At 41.7% G+C, this 26,193-nt stretch overlaps 1 protein-coding gene across 2 annotated transcripts; it reads right to left on the bottom strand.

Moving 5' to 3' along the window:
* Positions 1 to 5,902: 5,902 nt before the first annotated feature.
* On the bottom strand, positions 5,903 to 25,389 carry LOC103354125 (Scm polycomb group protein homolog 1). Of its 2 annotated transcripts, none has more exons than XM_008277398.1 (17): positions 25,317 to 25,389; positions 24,533 to 24,663; positions 22,779 to 22,849; positions 22,420 to 22,497; positions 22,091 to 22,161; positions 21,728 to 21,962; positions 20,986 to 21,074; positions 20,456 to 20,702; positions 15,429 to 15,673; positions 14,032 to 14,223; positions 13,155 to 13,281; positions 12,689 to 12,889; positions 12,152 to 12,322; positions 11,090 to 11,212; positions 9,986 to 10,105; positions 7,104 to 7,231; positions 5,903 to 6,943 (listed from the first exon to the last, which is right to left on the bottom strand). In XM_008277398.1, the coding sequence occupies exons 3-17, from the start codon at positions 22,801 to 22,803 to the stop codon at positions 6,824 to 6,826; spliced, it is 2,172 nt and encodes a 723-aa protein (XP_008275620.1). In that variant the 5' UTR covers positions 22,804 to 22,849; positions 24,533 to 24,663; positions 25,317 to 25,389; the 3' UTR covers positions 5,903 to 6,823. The 2 variants fall into 2 exon arrangements, with proteins under 2 accessions (XP_008275620.1, XP_008275621.1); XM_008277399.1 differs by having other exon boundaries at positions 20,456 to 20,699.
* Between the last annotated feature and the right edge of the window lie 804 nt (positions 25,390 to 26,193).

Genomic DNA, 26,193 nt, shown 5'->3' with positions numbered 1-26,193 from the left:
AGAGGCAGACAGGCAGAGTGAAAGAGACAAAAGATAAGACGGGGGAGAGGAAATGTAAGGATCTCGAGAGTTTACAATTAGAAATTAGGTGAAGGGATTTTTTTTTCTTTCTTTCAATTTTTTTTTTTTCATGCTTGCTGTTGGGGATTTTTTTTTTGCTGGGTTTTCCCACAGCACTTTGATGAGTCCATTGAAAACCCTTCAATAAACATCACATGAGGCACGCTAAATGCAATCCAGTTTGCATTCCTCTTTGCAGTCCTAGATCTGTATATTAACTGCATGTCTGCATCGAACACTGTCTAGTGTTCTCTTTCCAGGCTTTGGTCCAGCTGGTGCCAAGCCTGAGCTCATGTTAATCTCCAGCCCTAGCGCCAGTGACGGATAGGTGGTCATTTGCTGTTGTCACGCATGGACACGTTTTCACATGCGCACACGTATATACACACACACGGCAATCGCACACAACCTGATCAAACAGGCAGGAAGGGATACCTCGATATCAGCGCGGAGCCAGGGAAAAGATAAAGGCTTTATGTCTCATCTCTGATCGTTGTGATCCTTCTACCTGCAGAGCGTTTGGTAGATTATGGTGGATCCATTAGTGCTGTAAATGAGAGAGAAATACAGGTGAAAGAACATTTAGAAAATGTTGTTGTAATTTACAACAAAACAGCAGTAATTTCCGTTTTAAATTTAGAAGTAAAATTTTTAAAAAAGTCACAGCAGGACACTCTCGCCCCACTCGAAACATTTCACTGCAAGTTATACCACGTATGACTGTGTTTGTGATAAATAAAGACCTTGAACCTGTCGAGCAAATGACTGTAAAGAGCGAAATACACAATGAAAGTTAGAAATGAAATGCGAAGCAGTAGTTGAGTTTCCCAGATGAGAGGATGAGTAATTTAATGTCATCGAGGGGAACGTTTCTGCGTGTGTGAATATTGTGAAGAACGAAGCCGGCGCATGCTTCAACTTGTCTGCTTTAACAAGAGACCGAGGAGCTTTTTTGGCATGCTTTGTGTTAACCATGTGTGTGAGTGTGTGTGTGTGTGTGTTGGCGGGGGGTAAATAAACAGCAGATCCCTCAGGGCAGGGTTCATGCAGTGGACATGTTGCTCAAGCCGAACTTCCTCATTTTCTAGCTGAACAGTCACCTTGTATCTCCGGCTGACACGCGGTCTTATTGGACGCTGTTCTTTCCTCCCCCTTCCTTCACCAACAACAAAAAAAAAACCAGCCAACATTTTATAGATATAGCGATGCAACAGGCCTCCTTTGGAATTGTTGCACAGTAATGCTAAGCAACAAAACACTTCCTCTTTTCCCACACAGGGGGGGAAAAGCAATCACGCTGTCTTTCCTAGAGCTGCATAGTTTAGTTATGTCTCAGTATTTATGTTTTTTTTTTCCACGTGAATCCTGCTGAGGAGGCTTTTAAATGTGTACCTTGTTGTGCACGCAGCCCCCAGAGGTAAGCAGCTGATGGTGGCATGTCAGGGCAGGTGACACGGAGGTTGCCTAGTGACTAGCAACTCCTCCTCCGACCCCCTCCTCCCCAAATCTGGGGTTGAATGGTTTGCCAGCTCTTTGAAGTCGAGGGAGGTTGGGGTGGTGGAGGGGGGGGTGTAAATAATTTATTTTCCTGCACACAGCTGACACTTCTCAGTCGAGCCAGCTCAAACACATCAAGGTGTTCCAACAATGTCTAAAGGTGGTAAATATTTAAGGGTTGTGTGATTTACACAGTTGACCTAAAACCGAGCAGAGCTACGGTCTCACGACGGTGGCAGAAATTTAACCTTGGCGTCAGCGTGTATCCAGCAATTTTGTGTACATCATTGTTTAGTTTGCTTTTTTTTTTTTTTAATTCACTGCATAGGTTACAAGATAGAAGGTGCTTTACATCATGCAGTTCAAACTGAGGGAGCTGACAGAGCAAAAGCTTGAGATCTTATACAGTCACAAATAAAAGCTGTGCACAAAAAAAAAAATGTGACCCTTTTAGTTTAAAATTTCAGTTTTCGCTGCCAGATCCAGCTCGTCGGTGTGTCGTACAGTTAAGCTGTAATTACAAGAACAGCTTGGTCCCTGCAAAAAGGCTTGAACATTTTAAACTTGTGCGAATGTGCCAAGCTTTATCAGCGGGTTGCATTTATAGTGAGAACGTTCACGTTGCTTTGTTCGTCTCCTGCATGTGTAATTTTACCTGACCCGTTTTAAACGTCGGCTGGGAAATCACTGGGGCCGGCCTAGGAGAGTTACAGATTCGTAGGTTAGCATGGAGGTAAACACTTTTAGCACAGCCCATGTTCTGTACACAGTGTCTTTGTGAGCAGGGCTTTAAGCCTGTGTACTAATCTGGGGACAGTGGCAAGCACATGCTACCAAAGACCGAGTAACCGGCTATAGGCTGGGGGTGGAATACTTACAACAGAGCACTTCTTATCAGGCCTGTCGAGCGTTTTTCTGCGTGTTGATTATAAGAGTGTACATTGTGATCGTTTACACCAATCAGCATCGCTTTGCATCAGTATTTCCACTGATACATTTGTTGTGCCTGTATTTTCATGTCATCTGTGCTGTCTTTGCGCTCATGGGTAGATAATGCTCGCCGTGCCGTGTGACCAACATTTTCCTTACAGGAAAAATGTTGCCTTTAGTTGACCCACACCATCTGTAGGATGGGGGCTGACGGGGGGTGAGAGCTGTCAACACAGAGAACATATTATCTCCCAGTCAAACCTCTCTGGAGATTCAAGAGAATCAAATGAGATTTTTGTTGTTGTTGAAATATCCGTATGCAGAGATGAATGTCAACAGGCATAATTTTTGGTGTAAGAAACGGTTTGGGAATGCCTCCTCTGAGGTGTGAACACAGTTTCTTTTCCATCCCTCATAAGCTGGTTATATAAACCCCTCAGAAATTCTCTAAGACTGACCGGCCACACACAGAAGTGTCTAATACAGCAGAGTGCTGTGTGGAACTCAACATCTGAGAAAAACAACAAGTCTTAAACAGTGACCGTTAGCTCAGGCTGATTACCAGAATAAGTGAAGTGTAGAAAAAGCATTATGAACCAGGAGTTTGCATAATCTCAAAGCATAATGCAAAATCAACCGAACAAAGTAAATTCTTTTCTATCTGAGATCATGGGGGCTGTGAAGGCACACCAGGACCCTCACCAAAACCACCTCAACTGACAGCCCAAAGGCATGCTGGGAAATCTGGTATCAAATGGAGAGAAGTTGGTGGATCGAGCACCTTATTTCTGTCTCTCTCCAGCTGTGCCCACAGCGAGTGCAACATTGGTGTGTAGAAAACATGTCATTTCTATGCCATAACGTGACACCGAAAGCAAAGACTTAAGAAAGTCTTTTTTTTTTCTTCTCACAATCATGACTGATCTGCAAGCCCACAAAACTTCCTTTCATACATACTGAAACTGTCTCTCTGCTTCACATGGTGTGTGACTGTTGGGGCTTTGACAGCAGAGGACTGAGGAGCTCTGCTCAGCTTTACTGGTAAATATCAAGATGAGAATTTTCCCAGATACCACTGTATGTCATAACAAAGACCCAGCCAGCGGAAATTCAAGACACCTCAAGACTTCTGCCTGCTGCCCTATGAGCAAAGTAAGAATGGTACGTGATTATGAAAAATCCCACTGTGGTGTTAGTTAGCAACTAAAAAAACTGACTTGACAAACACAACATGCAACACAAGGAGCTGTTATTTCTATAAATAGCCCTGGCTTCATGCACAACACATGGGCTACTATTACACATCAACAAGCGCAGGCATCAGCCACGAGCTCTGAGCTTGTCACATGTGCCCGAGCATAACACACAAACACAGCACAGATTGTGCGTGTCATATGCTCGCATACACACACAGAAACGCATTCATACTCATCCATTTCAATTACTGTAGTGGGTTTGGTCACTGTTTTCAACCCGATGTGACACGCTTTCCTGTTTTCACAGGGAGGATGTGGTTAGACTCGACTGTGTTGTGCTGAGCTGCTTCTGTAGAAGAAACGTTGTGCCCACGTGCCTAATAATCCAGTCAGGGAACAATGACAGTAATATTTACCATAAACAGACAGACCGTAGGTCAGCATTATCATACGAGAGTTTTTAAAGTCCCCTTCAACCAAAAATGTGCTTTGCTTGGTGTGACGTCTCTTGAAAGTTGTGCTCTTGTAAATCCCAAACATTTTTGAACAAGCAAACACTTGATCCTCTTTAGAAAAGTGCCTCCGGATAGAAGGTGATGCATAAACAAGCGGCGCATAAGACTGACGTTTTTCAGTCATTTCTCACACATTGAAATCCATAAAATGTAATCAAATGACAAGCTAATGACTATACGAGTGACATGTGGGACTTGTCTTGACTAAAACTGACATCTAGGGTCTGGAGTTGTGTTTGCTTTTGAAATATGTGATGCAAAGATCTAAAGAACTTTCTATGGTCCTTTAGAAAAACTAACTGTTGAATGTGAATGAAATTATTCGTAATAACTCATTCCACTGTAAGAAAAGCATCTAAACATGGCGTAAATTTCAAAAGACTGACACCAAATTCAGCCCAAGAGCAGACTGTTATGGCTGTTATGGTTTGGGGTTTCCGCACAGCCTCAGGGACGAGGCAGCCTGCAGTCATTGAATTCTGCATCATATCAAAGAGTGCTTGAAGATAACGTGAAGCCATCTGTCAAAAAAAGTTGAAATAGAAGTGGAACATTCAACGGGATAATGATCCTAAGCGCTCCAGCAAATCCAGTAAGGAATGGCTCAGAGAGTAGAAACAAAGGGAATAGACAAATTATATTATTTGAAACAGGTACAAGAAAACCTACAAAACATCTTGACACTGAGGAGTGGGCAAAACATTTTAGCAAGCCCATGTCAGACTGGACCTGTCTGCAAAACACCTCCAAGAAATCACTTATGCTAAAGGAGGAAATAGAAGAATATTTTATCTATTAACATATTTGTTCAATAAATATCAAAAAAGCTAACCTTCCTTGTGGTGTTTATCACCCTGATCTGGAAGCATTGTTTCAAAAAGGATCAAACGAGGGAGATAGATAGTTGAGAATTCATGGAATATCTACACAGCAGTAGAGTAGAAACAGTGACAACAGAGACAGCCATATGAAGTCTTTACATAGCATAAAAATATCACTGAGATGATCATGCTGAGTTTACCAGATGGAGATATGGCCACCCTTGGTAGTGCATGTCAATGAGTCCCAAGGAGAAACACTGTAGCAAGGAGAGGCGACTAAAAAAGGTTTGTGCTGCCCTCTGTTGGTGAATTCTGGTTCATGGAAGAAGCCTAAGTACATGGAAACAAATGTCCATCCATCCATCCATCCATCATCTATACACCGCTTAATCCTCACTAGGGTCACAGGGGGCTGGAGTCGATCCCAGCTGACTTAGAACACCCTGGACAGGTCGCCAGTCTATCACAGGGCTACACTTAGAGACAGACAACCAAGCACACTCACATTCACACCTACGGACAATTTAGAATCACCAATTAACCTCAACATGTTTTTGGACTGTGGGAGGAAGTCGGAGAACCCAGGGAGAACCTCCACGCAGAAAGATCCCAGGTATCCTAACCTTGACACAAACCAGGATCTTCTAGCTGCTAACCACCGAGCCACGTTGCAGCCTCTGGAAACAAATGTGTTTCTCAAAATGAAAAAAATAATGAATTAATAAACATGTAATACATTGACATGTATAGCATTTCAAAGTTCCCAGCTTCGTTACCTGGTAAAATATATTCTTTTTACAGCCTCAGAGTGCCAGACTCATCAAACCTACATTTGCATGTGACATTTAATCTTAAGTCTTTGTGAAAAGGTCAAGCAAGTAAAAAGGAGAAAATATTTTAATTTAAATACGTGAACAAAACAAATTGGTGTAACAACAGACTGTGAACACAGCAAAGTGTAAAGAAGACGCTGCGCCGATACTGCAGAACAATAAATACAGAAAAAACAAAAAAAGCTGAATTATTATATATTTATTGAACAATGTTTAGTATGATAGGGCTCTCCATGTAGGAATTCTAATAATATAGTATAAAAAATTAAAAAAGTACAAATAACAAAGACAAGACAAGGCATTGTAAACAACATCCAGAATAAGAGAAAACAAAAACAGATCTCCTCATGGCAGTATTTTCAGAATAAAGTTTTTTTTTCCTTTCATAAAACACGTTTTTTTTTTTTTTTCTAACGATAATTATTAGTGTAGTTGCAAAATCGTGCCTCAAACAGAGACTAATCAAAAGACTTCCCAACTATTGGGATGAATGTAGTGCTTTTTTTTTCTTTTTTTCATTTCTCAAGGGTTTTCTTTCTGTCAGCATATCCCAACACAACGCGTTGAAAATGGCAAAAATACAAGTCCATATATTCATGAAGTAAAAAATATGAAATGTACAGATTAAATGTTACACAATAAAAGCAGGCCAAAAAAGCCTATTACAGTTAAAATGGCCACGTATGATTCTTCAAGTTATACTGAAATGCAAAACAGATGACGGACAAGTGGGTGATCCTACGTATCCCATGCTGCCTTAGGGCTGGATTGTGCTACACAAAATAAGCCTTCCTCATTCGATGAGGTCAGGACAGGAGTATGTATACCCAATATTACGGTCTGGTGGAAGTTGCTACATGTAAGTGGTCAGTATATGTCCGTTGTGAAGTGCATGATATACTGAACCTAGAAGGGGGAGGTGGGGCTGGAGTTAAGTCCTTTGGAAGGCTGCAGCTGGTTGGCTAAACTCCTCAAGCCCGTTTTAGCTTGTCGATATGAAAGGTGAGTTTAAGGGCGGGGCCCAGCTTCAAGCCCATGTATTTCATCATCATGTCGCTCCGCAGCAACAGCAGTGCTTTACCGTCAATCTCCTGTAGCAGAGCGAGGGAGGGAGGGAAGATTTCCAAACAGGTTAAGTTGCACAAATGTACTAAACAGAAATTTTGTGTATCTACAACATACATCTAAAAATTCAATTTCAGAAAAATGTAGTTCTTTTAGTTACATTCACTAATATGATTGAATACATACGTGTTTTCTGAAAAGGTCAGCATGTGGAGCCAGCACCGGGTCAATGTCTCTGATATACTGCATGACTTCCTCTACTGTCCACAGGTTGGGATCCTGACCGCTGGGTCGGGGGCTTTCCCGGAAACTACCTGGGAGAGCAAAAAGCACAGACTCAGGTCATCCATTGGGTTTTTCATATGCCTTTGCTGTTATAAATATCTAAGGATCCAGTAACCGACCAAACATGTCAACACCATTTAGAAAAACACGACATGTTGATCGAAGTACAGCAGGTGAAGGTGTTCTAGTGTACGAGGGGAGTCAGAAAAGTTCCAGGACTGGTGTCACAAAAGATACACTTCAAACCCAAACTAGGAGTTGTCCCCTTCAGACGATCAACCAGCACGTCTACAAAGAGATCCTGCAGCGTTTGCTTTGTTCAGAAGAGGTGAGAGTTGTGACAGGACAAGTCGTGGCTGCTTCACCATGACAACACGCCTGCTCACAATGCCCTGAGCATCCGACATTTCCCGGCTGAGGAGAACATCACCGTGCTGGAGCAACCTCCCAACTCACCCCACCTGGCTCTGTGGGATTTTTTTCTCTTCCCCAAGCTCAAGGGGGTCATCAAGGGGACCCGTTTAGAAGACGTGGACGACATCAAGATGTCTGTGATGATGGAGCTGTGGAGGATCCTGGAAGAATCCTTCCAGGAGTGCATGGTGGCGTGGCGGAGAAGGCTGGGGAAGTGAGTTAGACTCCAGGGGGAAAACTTGTAGTTGGGATTTGAAATATATCTTTTGTGACACCAGTCCTCAAACTTTTGTGACACACCTCATATAGCCAATCTCTAGCCTGTGAGAGGACACCTGTCAGTCAGTGCAAACAGGATAACACATTACAACCTGATTTATCCTATTTGACAAAAATGCACAATTATGGCCACAATGAAAATCCTGATCAATACTAAGCTCTCAATTATTTATCTTCATTATTCATTTAACATGGGGACAAAATCTTTTTATTGCACGCTACATTTAATAGAGCACTGCTTTCACTTTCATGTTCTCCACTATTCCTGCTAATGTACAAATCTTTGCATCAAAATCAGACTCATCCTCTTTCTATCTTGCAGAAGCAATATATAAATACCCAAAGCTAAACCAATGGAGTTTAGTTTGTGTTTGTCGGCTGTTATGAGAGGGACTCACTGAGGTCATGTTAGCAGCCTAATTCTTCTTGGCCTTCAAGCGCTCATCGTACTGCAGTTTGAGTTCTTTCAGGTGGTTCAACGAGTTATTTTTGTTGCTTGGCAGCACCAGTAGAAGTCTAACGCACTCTTATGAGTTGTTCCTGCTGAACATAATTTTCCCTAATTCCAAAATACTTCAAAACAACAGATGATGATGATCTATTTTGTAGGGACTAGCTCATCGCCTTTTGCTCCAGACATTTGAGTTTGGTTTTGTCTACCGTTTATCACTGGTCTACGCTGCAACCACGAAACTTCTGCACAGGCTGCTGCTGCTGCTGGTGCAAGGTGTGAACCCAGCAGAATGATGGACTCACCAAAAGTGAAGCCAAAACATCTGAATCGCTCTGCAGTGGCTGGCTATTAGTGTAGCGAGAGCTTGATATGCAGCAGAGCTTTCTATGAGCAGAGTAAGTACGCTAACATCAATATCACAATATCATTTAATTTCAGGAACCAAAAACCCAAGATTAACATTTGATTACATACCTGGAATAAATGTATCTCTAACTGCACAGATGTTTCATGTAAACAAACATCCCTGCGCACTAACACTGAATGTCGTGTAAATAGAACTGTTCACATATGGTCGTCCCTTTAGCCACCATATGAAATCACAGCAATCTGGCAGGTTGCTGAAAATATATATGATATGTAGCATTTAAATGGAATCCGTTTTGTAAAAATACAACTTTTGTGTTACATTAACTATAAACAGAAACCATATCAAACGTTACCACCTTGTGTATGTGAATAGGTATTCTGGGGTAAAGGGGAGGGAATGGTGACACCACAGGGGCACAAAAATGCAGGGTTGTTATCAAAAGTTATATAATGTGCTACAACGACCCAATAATAACCAACTGGATTGGCTGGTTCTTGACAGTCGCAGAACTGATTCAGTGGATTCTGGTTCCTAATCAGACAAACAGCTCAAAGCAGAATCCTGTTTGGTTGAAACATCGTCGAGCGTAAACTAACATTGACAGTTATTTCCCAGCCTGCTAGGAAAAGCATCACCACACTTCAAATGCCTTTTAGCCCGGGTCAGAATCAGAACCTCCACCGACCTCCATCGGCCAGCAGCAGTAGCGATCACAGAACCCTCTGGGACCAACAGGGACTCTGCCAGTAAAGGCAAACGAATGGAAACACTAACATCTACAGGAAACATGGAGGCGTCACTTGTTCTGGTATCTGAAGTCTCTGAGGACGTGGTTGAGTGTAAGTGTAAATGTAAGCACACTTTATGGTCAGATTACTTTGTAACATAAACTCCATGCAGTATTTCTGCTGTTTACATTGTGATCTTCTCCGTCTTACAACCCAAGAAAATACAAGATGATTGCCACTTAAATCACTTTACAGAGCAATAAATTAATAAGTAATACAAACTGATGTGCAGCACTTTGGTATCTGTTTAAATAACAGATTCTGTTATATAAACCAGACTCACTGGATGAAATGTCATTATCTCAGTACTATCAGAAGCAACACACCTACAACAGCACAGCTCCTTGCATTTTTGAAATGCACTGCATTATTTTTAATGTGATCGTCCATTTGGAGCATTACAACTGCTCCACTGAAGTACTGAAATGTGCAAACGTTAGCCAGGTACGTTGTGTCTAGTCTCAGTGACTCTTTCTACCTGTAGAGTTGTTATGATGCAGCAGTTTGGAAGGAGACCTCAGTCCCATAGCGTTTGGAGAGAGAGGGCTCTTCTTCAAGTGTTCTGGTGCAGCAACACTGTTCTCAATGAAGGACTCACCTGGGGACAAAGCAGAACACTTCACAGTGAGATAAAATAATCACAAAGTCACTTAAAAATTAAAAATGGAGCCATCAGTCAAAAGCCAAACAGTAAAAACAAAATTAGCAAAATGCTGAATGTAAAAAAGCAGCACCACTGACTGACTTATGCTCTTGATGTATTTCACAGCGATCTGCCTCTAACCCTCAGAGACATCCCACAGTGAATTAAGTGTGTGTTATGGCCTTCTGTAAAATTGGAAGGCCTTTTAAGGGGGATATTACCCTTTTATATAAATCTCCTCAAATATTCCATTAACTTAATTAAAATCTAAGGAAATTGAAAGGTGATTAAATGATTAACTTCCTGCCCCCGAACTTAATACCACTCGCTGCTGAGCCAAGAGCTCCTCTGTTTAACTACTTCCTCTTAAATGATTACATAACGCGTTAGCGGAGACGTCGGAGAAGTCAATTATTAGAATTAAATGTTTGAATAAAATGTGATGCGGCGGCGGCATTGAGCGGCGCTGATTATATAAATAAATACCACACATGTGAATGGAAGTCTTGTTTAATCAGTGGATTGATCTTGATTTATGCAGAATTCCAGTCATTTTTTTTAAACCGATAAATAAAAAATCCAAAGGAATCCAAAGGGCAGAATGCACATATACATGAGTGTTGCAATGTACATAATGTGTACTGCAATAGCTGAGCCTCTGTCACGCGTCAGCCTAAATGTGAGGGTGCAAAGAAGAAATAAATCCTTACTGCTCAATCATTAAAACTGATCACTCAGGGTGTTGTCAGGGGCACCAAATGTATGCATGTATGATGTTTGTCAGACAATGTTGCGGTTCTAAAAAATGTTATTAGTGCAGAGATGCAGCTTGGAAGTGATCGCTGGTTGACATATAGTCTTAATGAGCCGCATTTCACTCCCTAGTTTATATTTGTCTGACAACAGAAACGGGGAAAAATATGGAAATGAGTCGGATACCATCATTGGAGTGCCGAGGGATTTTTGCCAGTTTCTGAGACAGGGGACTGTTGAAGTCTTGAAGGAAGCGCTTTGTGCTTCGGCCTGGGCCCGTCGTCAGGCTGTCTCCAAAGCTTCTCCTTTCTAAAACCAGCACATATGGAGGAAGGAACAACAGTTGATACAGCTGGAGGCGATCGTGTCACGTGACGCACAAAATGGAAAAAGCTGTATGTGATAAAGTCACGAATGAGAGGACGAGACTGTATGTGGATGTCTAACAAACATGTTGAACGCCTGCATGTCAATCAGTGAACAACAGTGTGAACATACTGTACAGATACTCGGGGAAAGCATGTTGCACCAGCAGAGTATTCACAAGGTTTCATTCAAACTGTTGTTGGTCTTAATGCCCAAATTCAACTAAAATGCACACAAGCAATCTAACAGCTATCTGGAAAATGTTGTCACAGCTTCAGTTGATAGTTAACCACCAAATATGTACTTATTAGATTTTCTTTTAGAATAATAATGACAAAATCCTATCATGTTTTTTCAGATGCAATATTAGAGCTTCAATAATATTATTAAAAGGCATTTTTTTTGACTGCAGGAACTCGGGGGCCATTTTAAGCCTTTGTGTGCGTTCCAAATACAAGTTCTGTTCCTGTTGAACCTCTTTTCAGCTTCTTTTTTCTGAGGATAAAAAACTGCTGTGTGGGACTCGATACTGATTGGTTTAAGGAGAATTTCTGTCACCATTTGTGACTGATAATAAAAGTCAGTCTGTCTGTCTAACTCAAAGAACACACTGTGAATTGGTTAATCTTAAGTGCCACTTTTTCATTCCTGTCAATGTCCTCTTCACGTAGCCGTCTTCTCCTCCCCAACATCACTATCAACGATGTAAAACACAGTCGTGACTCGATAATCCGACACTAAATGTAAAACCTTCTCTTAATGAAAAAAGAAAGGCTGAAAGGGCCAATTACGAGGCTGTTCCTGTAAACGTTTGTGCCACCTTGTGCCTGCCCCGGGTTCCTGCAGTGGAAAGCTGACTTAAGCGGGAATGTAGGCTCTGACCTGTAGTGTACGTATGACTGTCGTAATGTAGGCCTCCTCTGGCCACAGGCTGGTTGCCAAACAGAGGATCGCAGTGAAGGTTGTGGCAAAGTTTTTCTAGGAAGCGGAGGACGTAGGTGACGCTGCTGACCGTAGGCAGAGTGAGGGTGTGCTGCTGCTGGTCAAAAAAGGCTGAAAAAGACACACACAGGCAAAGGGCGATAAATCAGATACTTCTGAATCAAGTGTCTACTCTTTTTGTTTTCAGATAATAATAAAAGCAACATGGTACTAAATAGGCTTTACAAAAATCACTTCTGAACCTCACTGTCTATGTAGCAATACATACACAGGATTTACATTTAGCTCGACAAGATCATCATCGACTAAATATGTTTTTATTTTATCCTAAACAATCTAAATAAAATATTCTTGTGGTTTGGTATTTGTTGGTTTGCTCCGGTCTCATGGACAACGGAACATTGCCCACAATAAAAAAGTAAAGCAAAGAGAAGGAGACGGATAGAGAGAAGAATTCACTCAAAAACTGGTACACACCTGAAATGACTTCACCTCCTTGTCCAGACTTGAGGCAGGAGAAGACTGTGCCCTGGTTGCGGGCAGAGTCCACGCAAGCCTGGACACACTGTTGAAGCACTGAAGAGGCTCGGCCTGGACCGAAGTGGTCCGGGAGCTGCTGGATACGCCGCTGGTCCAAATGGGGTCCCACTTTGCCATACTTGTTTAGGTACACGCAAACTACAGGACAGAAAAAACACGCTGAGGAGGTTGCATGACTTATGTAATCCATTAAAACCATTACTTCAATTTAAATCTTGTTTCCATGAATTCATGTTCAGGGGAAAAAATCTTTCTCACTTGCCAAGTTTCTCTGCATCACAGAGACCACTCAGTAGACACACAGGTATTGTTTTTGTTCCAACAATGTCAAGTGAAACCAAGCTTTAGAACTTTGCAGGGAAACGTCAGATTCTTTTGCAAACACGATGCGGATGTTGTGTACCTGTGGGAGCCTGCAGTGCAGAGTTGGGGATGGTGGCATTGTCCAGTGGTACAGTGCTGGTGTCAGGCTCTGGAGTGCTGCTGGTGGGAGACGTGGGGACTGGATTAGGTACCACTCGTGGTTTTCTCTGTATACAAACACACACATTAAGATTTTCCAGCATTTGTCTCTTTACTGGTTCATTCCCATCAGTACATTGAACATGTTTACAAGATAACAATGAAGGTGACTCTTAGGTTTCAGTTATTTTTGTCATAATTTCAAATAAATAAAACCAAATTAAGTAGACATGATATCACAAGATCAAAAGGAGGAGATATGAATGCCAGTAATTTTCCCAAGTCTACTCTCAGGACACTATTGGGACTTGATGAGTACAGCCACTTGTTGTAGGAACACAAACAGGTTGTTGTCTACATGTGTTGTGTTTTGGTAACTGTTTGTGCCTTTGAAATGGAAAGGAGCTCTATCTGTCTTAATTGAAAAAACAAAAAAACACGATGATACTCATAAATCTTACCCCTAGACAACTAAAATAAAGAGAGAAAAGTCTTTCTTTCAATTTGATAGTTATTTCAAATGCATTAGTTGCCAAGCTCATTCAGGTGCTGGCAAGGTTTGAATGATCAGGAAAGTAATGGAAACAGAGATGAGAGTGGGCTATGGCAAAACAGAGAAATAACTCCCAGGTTAGTTTCTGACAAAACAACTTGTGCGGTTAAGCAGATGAGCACTGGACCAGTTAGTACTCAATGACGTATGATGTGTTCTAAGAACTATACTGAACAGTTATTCACATTTTCAATCCTCCCATCGCAGCCAGTAGCTATAATGGTCTAATGATGGCAAAGATTTCATGTATGTTCTGGATGGCTACCTTGCTGCCAGGCTTGGGACCTCTTTTCTTTGGGATCTTGATAGGTTCTGCCTGAGTCTGGGCCTGCTGCAGAGCTATCCTCTGCGTCCAGTTGGCAGGCAGTCTGCCTCTGGTTCGCCCCGCGCCTGTCACTGGCCGTCCGGGTCCAGCCATGGCATCTTCCAGCCAGCCAGCTCTCTTTGCCCAGCCCAGCTGCAAACAAAGAAAAGAAGACAGAGATGAAACTGGGACTACCTCTTCACTGGTTATGCTCCTGCACCTGAAAACAAATAATGTATTTACATGTAACCAAGGCTGCCATCGTGAAACAACTTCAGCTGTTCCAACAGGTCCAAGAAGATGTCCAGTATGTCAGTTCTGGCCACTAAAGATATACATGTGTGTTTTTTTTCTGTTTAATATTAACACTCCATCAGTATTTCTATTCATCAAAAAATCCATGCAATACCACTGATATGTGCAATAACGTTTATTTTTAGAACTAGTACTTGTGTATATTTTGGTGTATTTTCATTTTTTGTACTACATTCCTTAAGTGCTTGCACTATCTTTACGACACTGTAAACTTTACCACCGTGGGATTACTTTTGCGTAAGGACTAGCTCACAAAGGTGTTAATGATTAATTGTTCATCGGTTTATTGCTGCTAATAAATTAACCAATTAAAAACATCTTAACCAATAAGACTAAAGACATATAGTTTAAGTGGCATTGTAGCTTTGCTGTAGTGCCTGTTTGCCCCATCGGGTGGAGCCCTTTACTGTTTAATGTGTTAAAATGACAGGCATGTGTGCTGACTGGCTGCAAGGGTCACAAACAATAAGTGTATCTAACTATGGCAGCTAAAAAAAAAACTGTCTGCGGGTTGTCTGGTTTTGCTAGCTACCTGGGGCTTTCACCAACCTATAAAATGCTAACACAGGCCAGGAGCTGAGTGTCAGCAGAGAGCAGCTGTAGCGGCTAATGCTGCTAATGCTGCTAATGTTAAGGAGCAGCAGGACTCTGATTACATGCTTTCAACATCATTGAGATTAAATTGAGAAGTGTGCCGGCAACACTCTGCTCTGAGTGTGGAGTATGGTGGAGTAAATACTGACATATTTATTGGACTGATAAAGTATTTGTGGGCATCTGTTCCAGCTGAGCAGCTGTTTGCAGCAGCTGCACTAGCGATAACGATAGTGAACAAGTTACCCCATCATTCAGGTCAGGTATGAGGACTATTTTGAATAAAATACTACTGTGAAGAGATTAATGACATAACAGGTTACTTACTGTGGAACTATCCGTATAGCTTGACACCATTAGATGTAAATAAGAAAACATGCTTTTGTAATTTGGGTAATTTAAGCAGGTGATTGTCTGTACATGGTGTATCTGAGCAACTTCAAGCTTACCTTACTGCCGGGCTTGGGTCCGCGTTTCTTGGGGATCTTGATGGGCTCCAGTTCTTTGCCTGACTGGATGCTCTGTGGTGCCAACACTGGGCCTTTCTGACTCCAGGGCCCTGTCACTTTGGTTTTCCTGCGGCCTGGCTTACGTCCTCTCTGACCTGGAGGTCTGCCCACCGTCGGGGTGGGGTGCATGGCTGGGCTCTCCACACTTCCGTCTGTCAGTGCCCCAAGGCTCTTAGGCAACACTACTGAATGGGCAAAAGACGGACGGACACACAAGGAAAGGGTAGCTGTGTGAAAAGCTGTTGCATAACAATGAAAAGAAATAGCTCCTTGTTGCCCATTTATGTATACGTTTCTTCACCAGAGCGTAAATCAGATCTGAAATACAGACTATCTTCTGCACTTACGCCATGTGAATGACAGGAGGGACACATATTTGTACACTGAGAATCCTGAATAGACTTGAACACACACCTGCCAATATGTACTTGATGTTCCCACACAGCAGAATGACTCACGTACTCGACTGCACACATATTTAAGAAGCGTTTGTGCTATCGGCCGCAATGCCCTTAAATGACTCCATTTGCAGCCAAGCGAAGAAGCACGTTGAGTCATACACAGACATTAAACATTCACTGAATGTGGAACATCAGACATCACCATCTCCTACTTATGCTAGAAGTACATTTCGTCAATGCGGAGCAACAAGTAATGTACCACATTTATAAGTTGTGGTATTATTTAAAAAATAAAATCATAACTCCTTCAGTTTGCTCGGTGCAAAACAAATTCCAGACTGCACATAAAACCCAAACTTCTCTCTGCAGCAGAGAAGGTCAAACATTTTCCGCAGTAAAAAGAGTGCTCCTCTCTTGAACCTTCTCCTCGTTCAGCTATCAGCCGGAGGACACCTCAACACGTCTCGCAGACTACGTGAGTGTGCTTCACAGTGAGGGAGTGAACAGGTAGAGAGAAAAAAAAGGGCAATAGGTTACATCGAGATGTGTATTGCTCCGGTTGCCGTTTTCAGACTGCTCAATTAGTGAATTTAAACCTTTCACTGAACTGTAAAGGTTCAGTTGCCTTTTTTTTTTTTTTTTTCCTCCAGCATACAGATGAGGTCACAGAACTCAGACTGCTGGAGAAATAGGAAAGTTATATGATTTACCTACATGGAGGGGAAAATAATTGATGCAGCTGTTAATTGAGATAGTTTTGCAGCAGCACATCATTGCACTAGTGAGTTTTGATGCACGGGTCTGGGGGGTTTTGTTTGTGGTGCTTAAGCGCTGAGAATTTATATTTTAAAAATTCCACAGCCACAAGAATTTCCAGATGTAGTTCCAATTACTCTGGACAATGCACAAAACTCCACATCTCTTGGACTTTTTTGAGCATTACCAGTGAAAACTGCTCACAGCCAGGTCTGAGGATATTATTAACAGGGATGTTGCTCATGTGTAACTGATCCATCCACTTCTATCTTACCGGAGTGTTAGAGGCAATCTCAGAGATATTGAAAAAACCTGAGCAAATACACCCAAACTATTCTGTACAGCCAGATGAAGTATTACAGAAAATTGTGGTGAGTGCAATATACAACAGCACTGCATTGTGAAAATCAAACAATCAGTCATTACATGCATGAACTGTGATCCATGAAGACGAAACAGGGGGAAAAACAAGGTCTGAAAGTTATCGAGAAAGAGGCGAAGGGAGAAAAAACAGAGTTTTGAGTGGAGGTAATTAAAGATCAATCTGTGAAATCCTCCTGGCTTGAATAAAAAGAAGGAATGTGGGAACACCTTAAAAGCCCGAGGATTAAACCCAAATAAAGAAGCAGGCTGCTGAAAGCTGTGTGAGGGGACCTTCCTCTTTTTATCTCCCGAACACGCATCAAGAGACACTCGTTTCTGGATGAGAAGTATTTCAGAAACCGCATAAACCAAAAACTATGAGAGACAGCCTACATTAAATACATTAGAACAGCCGAGCAAACCTTTCCATAAGCCCTCACTGCTGGCAAAACTTCAAGAATGTGTGCGTGCAAAAACAACTGCACAGAAAAAAAAAAAGAAACGCAATATAGTGCGGATATGTCACCTCAAATGCACCTGCAATCCTACACTCACTCACTCACAACACAGCACACCTAAAATACACTGGAATTCATCCTGGATCACCCGAGACAGATTTACGAGAGGAGCGGCCACATTCATTAGCAGAGTCTTGGCCCGTGGGGCTGTATTTATTAAACACACTTTCACACAGGCACACCAATCAATGCAAAGCTCAGTCTGTAGGCTACTGCTACTTTTCATGGAGGAGTCACAGGGAAGCTAAGAAAAAGAAAAACAACAAGACACATGATTGATCCTAAACAGATTGGATGAATCTTAGATAATATGTTTAAAGGTTTAAGGAGCTTGAGGTTACAATCAATCGCAGCGCTTGTACATACAGCCAAACAAACGCGTAACAAGCAAACCCTTGTTTTTTTTTTTCTCCCCCTCTCTCCCCTGAGTGCACGGAGTTCACTGAGTTCACGAATCCACCACAGCCAGCTTCATATTACAGCAACATAACTTTCCCGTGAGCTTTTAATGCATCACTCTATGACTGCACGTCCGTAATCTCATTCATTTTACTCACCCTCTTGCTTAAAAGAAAGTCAAAAAGTGTGTGGTTGTCTGCACAGCTGTCCTCAGATTCACCCTCTCTCCTCCCTGCCCTGTCCTCCTCTCCCACTCTTCCTCTGTATTGCTCCTCCTTGCTTTCTTTTTCCTCCCTTCTCTTCTTCTCTCCTCCCACCATCTGCCGACAATGTAAACAATCCACCTTTCACGGCATACGTCTGTCTTTTCTCTTCATTTTTTTTTTTTTTATCCCGTCTCTCAACCTAATTCTTTCGAAGGTGTCCAACCAGACTTTGGTAGCCGGGGTGCCAACGAGAGGCCTGTGGAGGGGCACCCGGGCTCGTTTCAACCACGTCACGGCCTGACTCTGCCAACTGGGCCAGTGCCAGGCCTTGATAAAACACTAGCAGGCTACAAAGACATGTCCTGCCTCCCCATTTCCCTCCTTCCTTCCACTCGTTCAGATGCTGTGAATTCAACAGATGAGGAGCGTTGACCTTGTGACTGATCCTTGTGTTAACTTCTTCCTTTTATGTTTCTTATTTAACAAATTGCTTACGCTTGTTCCCGGCTCCAGTTTTGGCTCTTAATCTTGGTTCTTGTTGGGGGGAAAAAGAAGTTAACATGGCTACTACTTATTCTAAAACGCTACAGCTGTGAGACACAAGTCAGAGACTGATTGTTTTGCTAAATGGAAAAACAAGGAACAATATATCATGATGAACTGTTATCTGCCAGATACACAGTAAACACAGTCTTCAAGAAAAAAAAAGTGAAACCACAGACATGCCTTGTGACTGGACTGAAGATGTTTGTGGATTCTAACTGCTATTTTGCAAACACTGTTCAAAAGATCATAATATCTGGAGCGAGATTTCAAACTATAAGGAACTGCAAACAACAACATCACAAGTGAATCAAATAGCTTCACAAATACAGTGGTGACTCGATCATCCGACACTAAATATAAAACCTTCTTTTATGTTGGATAGCAAGGCTGGAGGTCGAGATACAAGGAGGGCTTGATGCTTGAAGGGTCATTTGTTGTTAATATTTATTGTGTATAGTTGTTATAATAACTAGTGTATTGTTAGAACACTACGCATGGCTGGATTTCACGCCTCATTGATCGGTGCGATTGTGCACATTCCAGCCACTTCCATCCTGGAGGTGTGCTCCGATGGAAGTGGCCAGAACGCACATGCCAGTTTAGTTAGCGGCCGCACTTCTGTTTCCACCATCGGTGGCGGCGGCAGCTGGGGAATGGCGGATACGCTCCACCGTTACCATCCGTGTTTACTGCCGTGAACATTGAGCACGCTCGCTGCGTGTGACGTCGTCGTGTCCTCTTCTGCTCATGCGAGACACTTTCAGGTCGCATGAAGTTCACACAGCAGATCACATACAAGTCACATTTAACTGGAAATGTGAACAAACTCGCAAAAAAATTTATTTCACAAAAAAATCTGAATTGAGCATTAAGTCCTGCAGTCTGAACGTAGCCAATCTGTCGGATTGCTCAGTCAGATAATACGCTGTTATCCTTATTTATGACATAAAATATCATGTCGGAGTCAGAATCCAAGGCTGTCGGTATGTTAAGGCTATTTTCTATGGGTTCCATTCGTTTTACCTTAAAAACCTGTCAGATAGCAAAGTTTTCAGATTGTTAAGGGTCGGATTATCGAGTCACGACTGTACCACATAAATACAGTAAAGCTCCAGCAGAACATGTTGACGGAATCAGCTCCTTACTGAGGTGAACAAGTAGATTTTCTGTAATAAGTTCCTGAATTTAAATGCACAGTTGAATTTAAAAAAACACATCCATTAATTTAAAAAAAAAGGTATCTTGTTATGCATCAGACTATAAGTGGGTTTCAGCTTCTATTAGGATGAATACAGTGGATGAACCCAATGAAAGCAGCACGGTTAGACTGTAATTTAATCTAATACAGAAATAAATAGAGCCTCAGTGAAGGTTCTAAAGTTTGATTTTCGTTCAGACTTAGTCATGGAGGTTTTAATTCAACTCTTTGTGCATGAAATTATTTTATTGATTTGAGTTAATTTATGTACATAAATAATTCTAATTCTGTACGTCTACCCTTATAAGCAATAAACAGTAACAACAGACTCTACACACCCACACACTTGTTCTGCTTATTCTCAATGATGGGACCTCTGCTACAGTCAAAGATGACTGGAGTTTTATGAGGTCGTCAATCTCACACTGTGCTACAGTCTAGTCAGGATCACTAAGACCTAAAGAACAAAATGTGGGAAAATAAACTCTAAATCATCTGCAGCATTAGATACGATCGAGGGTCAGACTTTGCTCGACACCATGCCCATGCAAAACTTTCTGCCTACTGTTGAGGTCCAGACCTTTGGTGCCAGGTGGCTGAAGGTTGTCTCCAGTAAGGGCACACCACCCAACGGGGAAGATGTCTCGTGAGTCGTAGCGACAGTAGTAATCAAAGGCTCCCCGCCACCCATCAAAGGTAACCAGCACCTCGACACCACGCAGTGCACCTACTGTGGCTGGGCAGATAAAGTGGGGGTTTTTCCGGTCGATCGCCTCGAGCTTCATGCCCACCTGGAAGGAATTTTGCTCTGGGGCGGGAGGCTCCTGCTGGAAAACACGGAGCGGAAGGAAGGGGGTCAGGCATTGAAGTTCTGTGCGTTCATTTGTACTGAGGAAGCACTGCAAAAGTCAAACAAATGCTCATGAACTTTGGCTAAGTGATCAGTTTATTATTGTATCACATATCAGGACAGTTGGACATCTTTATGGACCAAATATTCCTTGCAAAATGTGTAAAGGAATATAAATACTGACAACTACTAAATAAACACGCCTGTTTTCTCCCTGACCAGGACAGAGCACACTGAGCTTGTGAGCCTTGTACAGTTACCTTGTGAAAGATGCGAGAGGGAGCCATCTCAGCTCCATTTAGTGTTTTCAGAAGGAACATTGGCCAGGAGGACGCATTGAGACGAAAACCTGAATGAGGGGAAAATTGTTGTCATAACTACACCAGGTTTGAAATGCGAGAACTAAAACAGTGAAGGTGACCTAGAAAAGTCACGGAGGGGAAAAAAAGAACTACGGGCGCAGAAACAATAAATCAAATATTCAATCAGATAACAATAACTCTGCACATTTTTGGATGATTAATTGTTTCTCTGCAATTACATGGATGCAAAAGGCATATTTTTGAGTTTTAGGCTGTTGGCAAAGCAAAACAAGACTTTTTAAGCTATCATCTTTACTCAGCGTAATCATGAGGACCATGTGTTTCACTAACTTTTGATATTTCATTGATCAATGAATGTAATGAATCATGAATATAATCAGCAAATGAATCTCTGGTGAAAAGAGTAATTCATTTGCTGGACCTAAAATTGTCAACAACACTTTGTGGTAACTGTGTGAATAGCCAGATTGAAAGGTGGATTTCTAGGATGTTACACAAACTCATGTATTACCATTATGCTGCAGATGATCAACATGACACCGTCACTCACTGACATCTAGTGGACACATTTTAATAAAACTTCTAAATAAAAAGGATAATGTATTGTGAAGTCAGTGTACAATCTACAGCAATGTTGCTGTTTTTTAATAACATTATGTTCCTGTGTTGGTGCACTCACCTAGTGGTGGCTGCAGCATCCCTCCGTTCTTTTCGCAATTGCCAATCGGCTGGATTTCTGACGAATCCACCAGGCGCCAGAAGTCGTTCTTATTGTCCGATCCATCCAAGCGCAGCCGGAGCCGTGAGCCCGTCAGGCCTACCACTGTGGCGATGCAGGTGGACGTGGTGTTACGAGGGTCCTGGGCCTCTAGCTTCATACCCGCCTTGAACTCATTAACTGGAGGCGTGAGGCTCTAGATGGTTAGAATAGACAATTATTAATTATTAGTTAGAGAGTGGCGGCAAAATAACAGCAGCGGGGGAAGAACTTTGTGCTTAAATGAAGATGGGTAAGAATGATAAGAACCATTAAGCTGCTCACCTGTCTGAAACATGAAGAAGGTGCAGCAACAGCTCCCGTCTCTTTCAGGTATTTCTCCCAACTGAAGTGCCCTGTATGAACAAGAGGAGTTAGAAAAATACTGTTATGATGCATATGGTTTGATAAATGTTTAAGCCTCTATACATATTAGGCTGAATTGTCTATATGTGATTTATTTCATTGTTTTGTCAAAGAACAGTCAATAAGACAGGCCTAAAAATCAACATTTGTCTCCTTGATCAAAGAAAACATGGGGGCAAATCCTTGATCACAGCTTCTGTTTGAACACGAAGTACTTCATATATCACCAGCCGTCCTGGCTTATTTACCTTGATACTGTGAGGGCACACGGGAGGGCCGTCCACTCCGGGCATGCTTGATCCTTCGAGCATCTTTCCACTCTATAGCTACGAGAGCCAAGGAAGACAGAATAAGCTCTCAACAACGGATAATTTTCTCATCAGTCAATACCTCGCAATACCTGCCGCAATCACTATTCCAAACAGCGGCCAGGATTACAGGACTGTTACAAGATAATATGTGAATCTGCTCGAGGAGAAAAAAACAGTAAAAGGATTGGGTTGAATGAATTTAAACTAAAGTCCGTCACATTTCTAGCTGTACCTGCAAACGTTTGCGAGTATGTGTTGCAAATGTAAATAATGTTATCATACTGAGAGATGCTTACCTTTCTGCGGCACAGGTTTCCTCATGCTCCAACAATACAGACCAACGAACAACACAACAGCGGCTTCCGCTCTGAAGACAAGAAAACACACAAAAACCAGTCACGCCACAGTTGCGTAAACCAATCACTTAAACCCTGGGACTCCTGATTATGACATTTACAGTTTAGTCATGATCAAAAAATAGTCATCCAACATAAAACATTTTGAAGTTTGGAGAAAGGCGTAGAATTGATACAAAGCATCTAAAAACGCTTGGTATGAATTCAAACAGTACATTTAAAAGTCCACACATCCTTAAAACTCACTGATCTGACATGGAACATTCTTATTTTTTAAACATTATTTATGAGCTTAATATTAAATTCCTGTGGATGTCCCAACTGTCCAAAAAACACCATATAATTCACATTTAATCTGGGGGAAATATGTTTAAAAAAGACACAAGACACGTAGAACACTCCCTTTTGATTGCATCTATTGAAAGGTTTAGTGTGGAAGATGCATGAGTGACATTGCAAGATGGTGTGATTGCATCCAAATGTAAGCCTACTTATGGGCAGAAAAAAGGACAAATCTTATGTTTAGGAAGTTACCAAAAGGATAGTAAAGAGTACAAGAGCTATTATAAACTTGAACTACTCATTGCAATAGAATAGAATAGAAATACTTTATTAATCCCCAAGGGGAAATCTGGTTGTTACAGCACAAAGAGTAAAGTTACCACCACCATAAATACTGATAAATAAGCAAAAATAAACAATAAGAAAACAAAACGTACAATAGGTGTAATATGTCGAAATAGAAAAGTCCTATATGAAGTGTAGTGTTAATAAAAGAAAAAGACAAATTTCAGCGCAGTGATTAGGCCATCATACATAAATCCTAAGTTCAAATGGAAACCAGACGTCTGTGCTGGTTATCTCTTGCAGCCACTTCCCTGAGGTAAGCTCAGGGTCACGATGGGAGGCCGACAGGGCAAGTTCAAACCCAAGATCACACCAGAAAGACTCCACATATTGACTTCACTTACTTTTTTAAAGGTTTCATTTCAAGATCAAAACGTATGAAGGTTCCTGAATGTACTGACTGCATATGTGGATAAATATAAATGCAAGTGCCAAAATCAAAAGGGCTTCTCAGTATCTAACAGCACACATCTCAAGTAGTTTTTCAGCTCAAATTATTATTATTGCTGGTATTCCACACCACTTTAATCAAATTGTTCAGTGAGTAATTTAACCATTGATTCCTGATTACAAGGGAAAAAAAGCTCATTTAAGTAAAGTTAGTGTTCAGACTGTTTAACCCGTCTATTACCTTCAAATTTACTCTTGGGGTTCAATTTGATCCCAGCAATTTAATAGGAGGGTTAAATAATTTTACACCATCAGTCAGAAGACAAGCGTTTAGAGAAGAGGCTCAGCGATCCCTAAAAAACCCAAATCCAGGTTCAAACACATCACCAACCAGACACAACATCCAGGTCATTGGGTCAAAGCGATTCAAACCAGTGTTTATATCAGTATGCCACATTTATCTGACATAATAAATCCAACCAGGCAGAAATAGTGGAGGATAGATACAACACAGAGACTGAAAAACAACCCCAGACTATACTGTTGACACTTTGCTATGAGTAATAAACTAGCCTGCGTTAAAACTTGTAAGCGATGACAGACAGTGTAGCTGCAAAGTACAGAGGAGGCTCTTCATAAAAAATAATAAATAAATAAATAAATAAAAACACGCTTACCTTAAAACTTCATAACCGTTTAGCTGCGTTTCTCCTCTCCGGATGAGTTCCCTTTCAATAGAAGTGCGCCTTTTTCCTCCGCCAAGGGGGATGGCGTCCAAATTAAAGCGACCCCCTCCCTGTTTTCTAGGCTGGGAAAAGTGACAAGGGGGGGGACTGGCGTTAGAGCTGCTCGGCAGGTACGCGCTCCTCCTGTTGCTAACTCACTGTGTTGACTGTAGAAAACTCAGCACTTAGCACCACGTGTCTGACATCTCCGTGGGACGCTATGTCTCCCCATTTATAAACAAAATAGCGCGGCTCCAATTGCCGAAATTCGTTGAGCTCCATTCAAACCACAAAGCCAACACATGGGACCACCTTTTCCCCCGCTCTCTCTCTCTCTCTCTCTCTCCGCCGCTCCATTAGCATTCATTTACGTGACAGCAGCGCTAATTGTGTTATTCGGGAGATTACGCTGGTTAACGGGCAACCGTAACGGTATAAACCGGACTAAGAAAAACAATAGTGAAGTCAAACGTGCATGTAGCCAGTGCAGCCGTGCAGACATCACATCCAGCACACTATGCTACGCGCGGCTACACACACACACAGACATGCCCACTGCAAATGATGCTAACTTAGCATGCTAGGCGGCTCGCTAGCTCGTTGACCTGACTATAAATATTAGCATTAGCAAAACGGGAGCATAGCAGCGCGGCGAAGTTAGCTAGCGGTAATCTGGGCTCAGCGCTGTAGCCGAGCACAAAAGGAGACGTTGCTCGGCGTATCCGAGGATGTTTACCTTGCTTTGTAACGTGTGTATTTGTTTCTGATGTGGATTTTATCGCTTGTCCGCCATATTTTTTTTCTACACGATGAGGAGGGGGTGTTTTGCCAACATTTCTTGTTGGGCAGTCAGTCAGACAGGCGGGCAAGCTAAGCGGAGGGAAGGAAGAGGACGAAACTACGACCACTGGTGGCCGAAAGGAGAAGTTTCCAGAACGGACGGGAAAAAAGGATATGAAATGTCAAAATTTTAACTATTTATTGTTATTTATTTATTTATTTTTAATTCTGGGGTAAACAATAAATAAAAAAAAATCTTAAATCACAATTCTGTGTTGTTGTTTACAGTCTACTAACTTTTACTGAGTTTACACATTTAACATATGTTACACTTTATAATGCACTTTGTATGAAATTTATAAATAACAGCCTAAGAGGATATATATATATATTCTCTTAGACTTACTTATTTCTATATATACATGTGACACAGTTCAAATTAAAATCTAGGCGGATTTTAAATCTGCCTCGATGAGATTAAAATTTTGATTTTGCCTAGACCAAATTAAAATCCTTCTAATATCATAATGCGATTGTAATCCTGCCTAGGCAGGTTTAAAATTTTACCACACCAAATTAGAATATCTGAATTAAATCAGAATTATGAGACTGATTTCACCTGCACCAAATTAAAATCATTCATATACAGTAAATGTAGTATCTGTACCGGTCTTGTGCGACTGTCTACATGACAAAAGATGTATCACACCTCTTCATATGTATTTGAATGAAGATGTTGGTGTGACCCTTTGATGGTTACAGCATTAAAGAATGTGAGGCTGACACCGTAGTGAAGTGTGGGGATTATATCAGGTTAACACCTTGCAATGCGT

The sequence above is a fragment of the Stegastes partitus genome, unplaced genomic scaffold (genome assembly GCF_000690725.1).
Source record: "Stegastes partitus isolate 25-593 unplaced genomic scaffold, Stegastes_partitus-1.0.2 Scaffold97, whole genome shotgun sequence".
Classification (NCBI taxonomy): domain Eukaryota; kingdom Metazoa; phylum Chordata; class Actinopteri; family Pomacentridae; genus Stegastes; species Stegastes partitus.
This window is presented reverse-complemented; position numbering and strand designations above follow the sequence as displayed.

Coding starts and splice junctions, on each gene's coding strand:
- LOC103354125 (XM_008277398.1), bottom strand. CDS start 22,803: ATGAGGAAACCTGTGCCGCAGAAAG. Junction 22,498..22,778: donor GAAACCTGTGCCGCAGAAAG/GTAAGCATCTCT, acceptor TGGCTCTCGTAG/CTATAGAGTGGAAAGATGCT. Junction 22,162..22,419: donor TGTGCCCTCACAGTATCAAG/GTAAATAAGCCA, acceptor TTGTTCATACAG/GGCACTTCAGTTGGGAGAAA.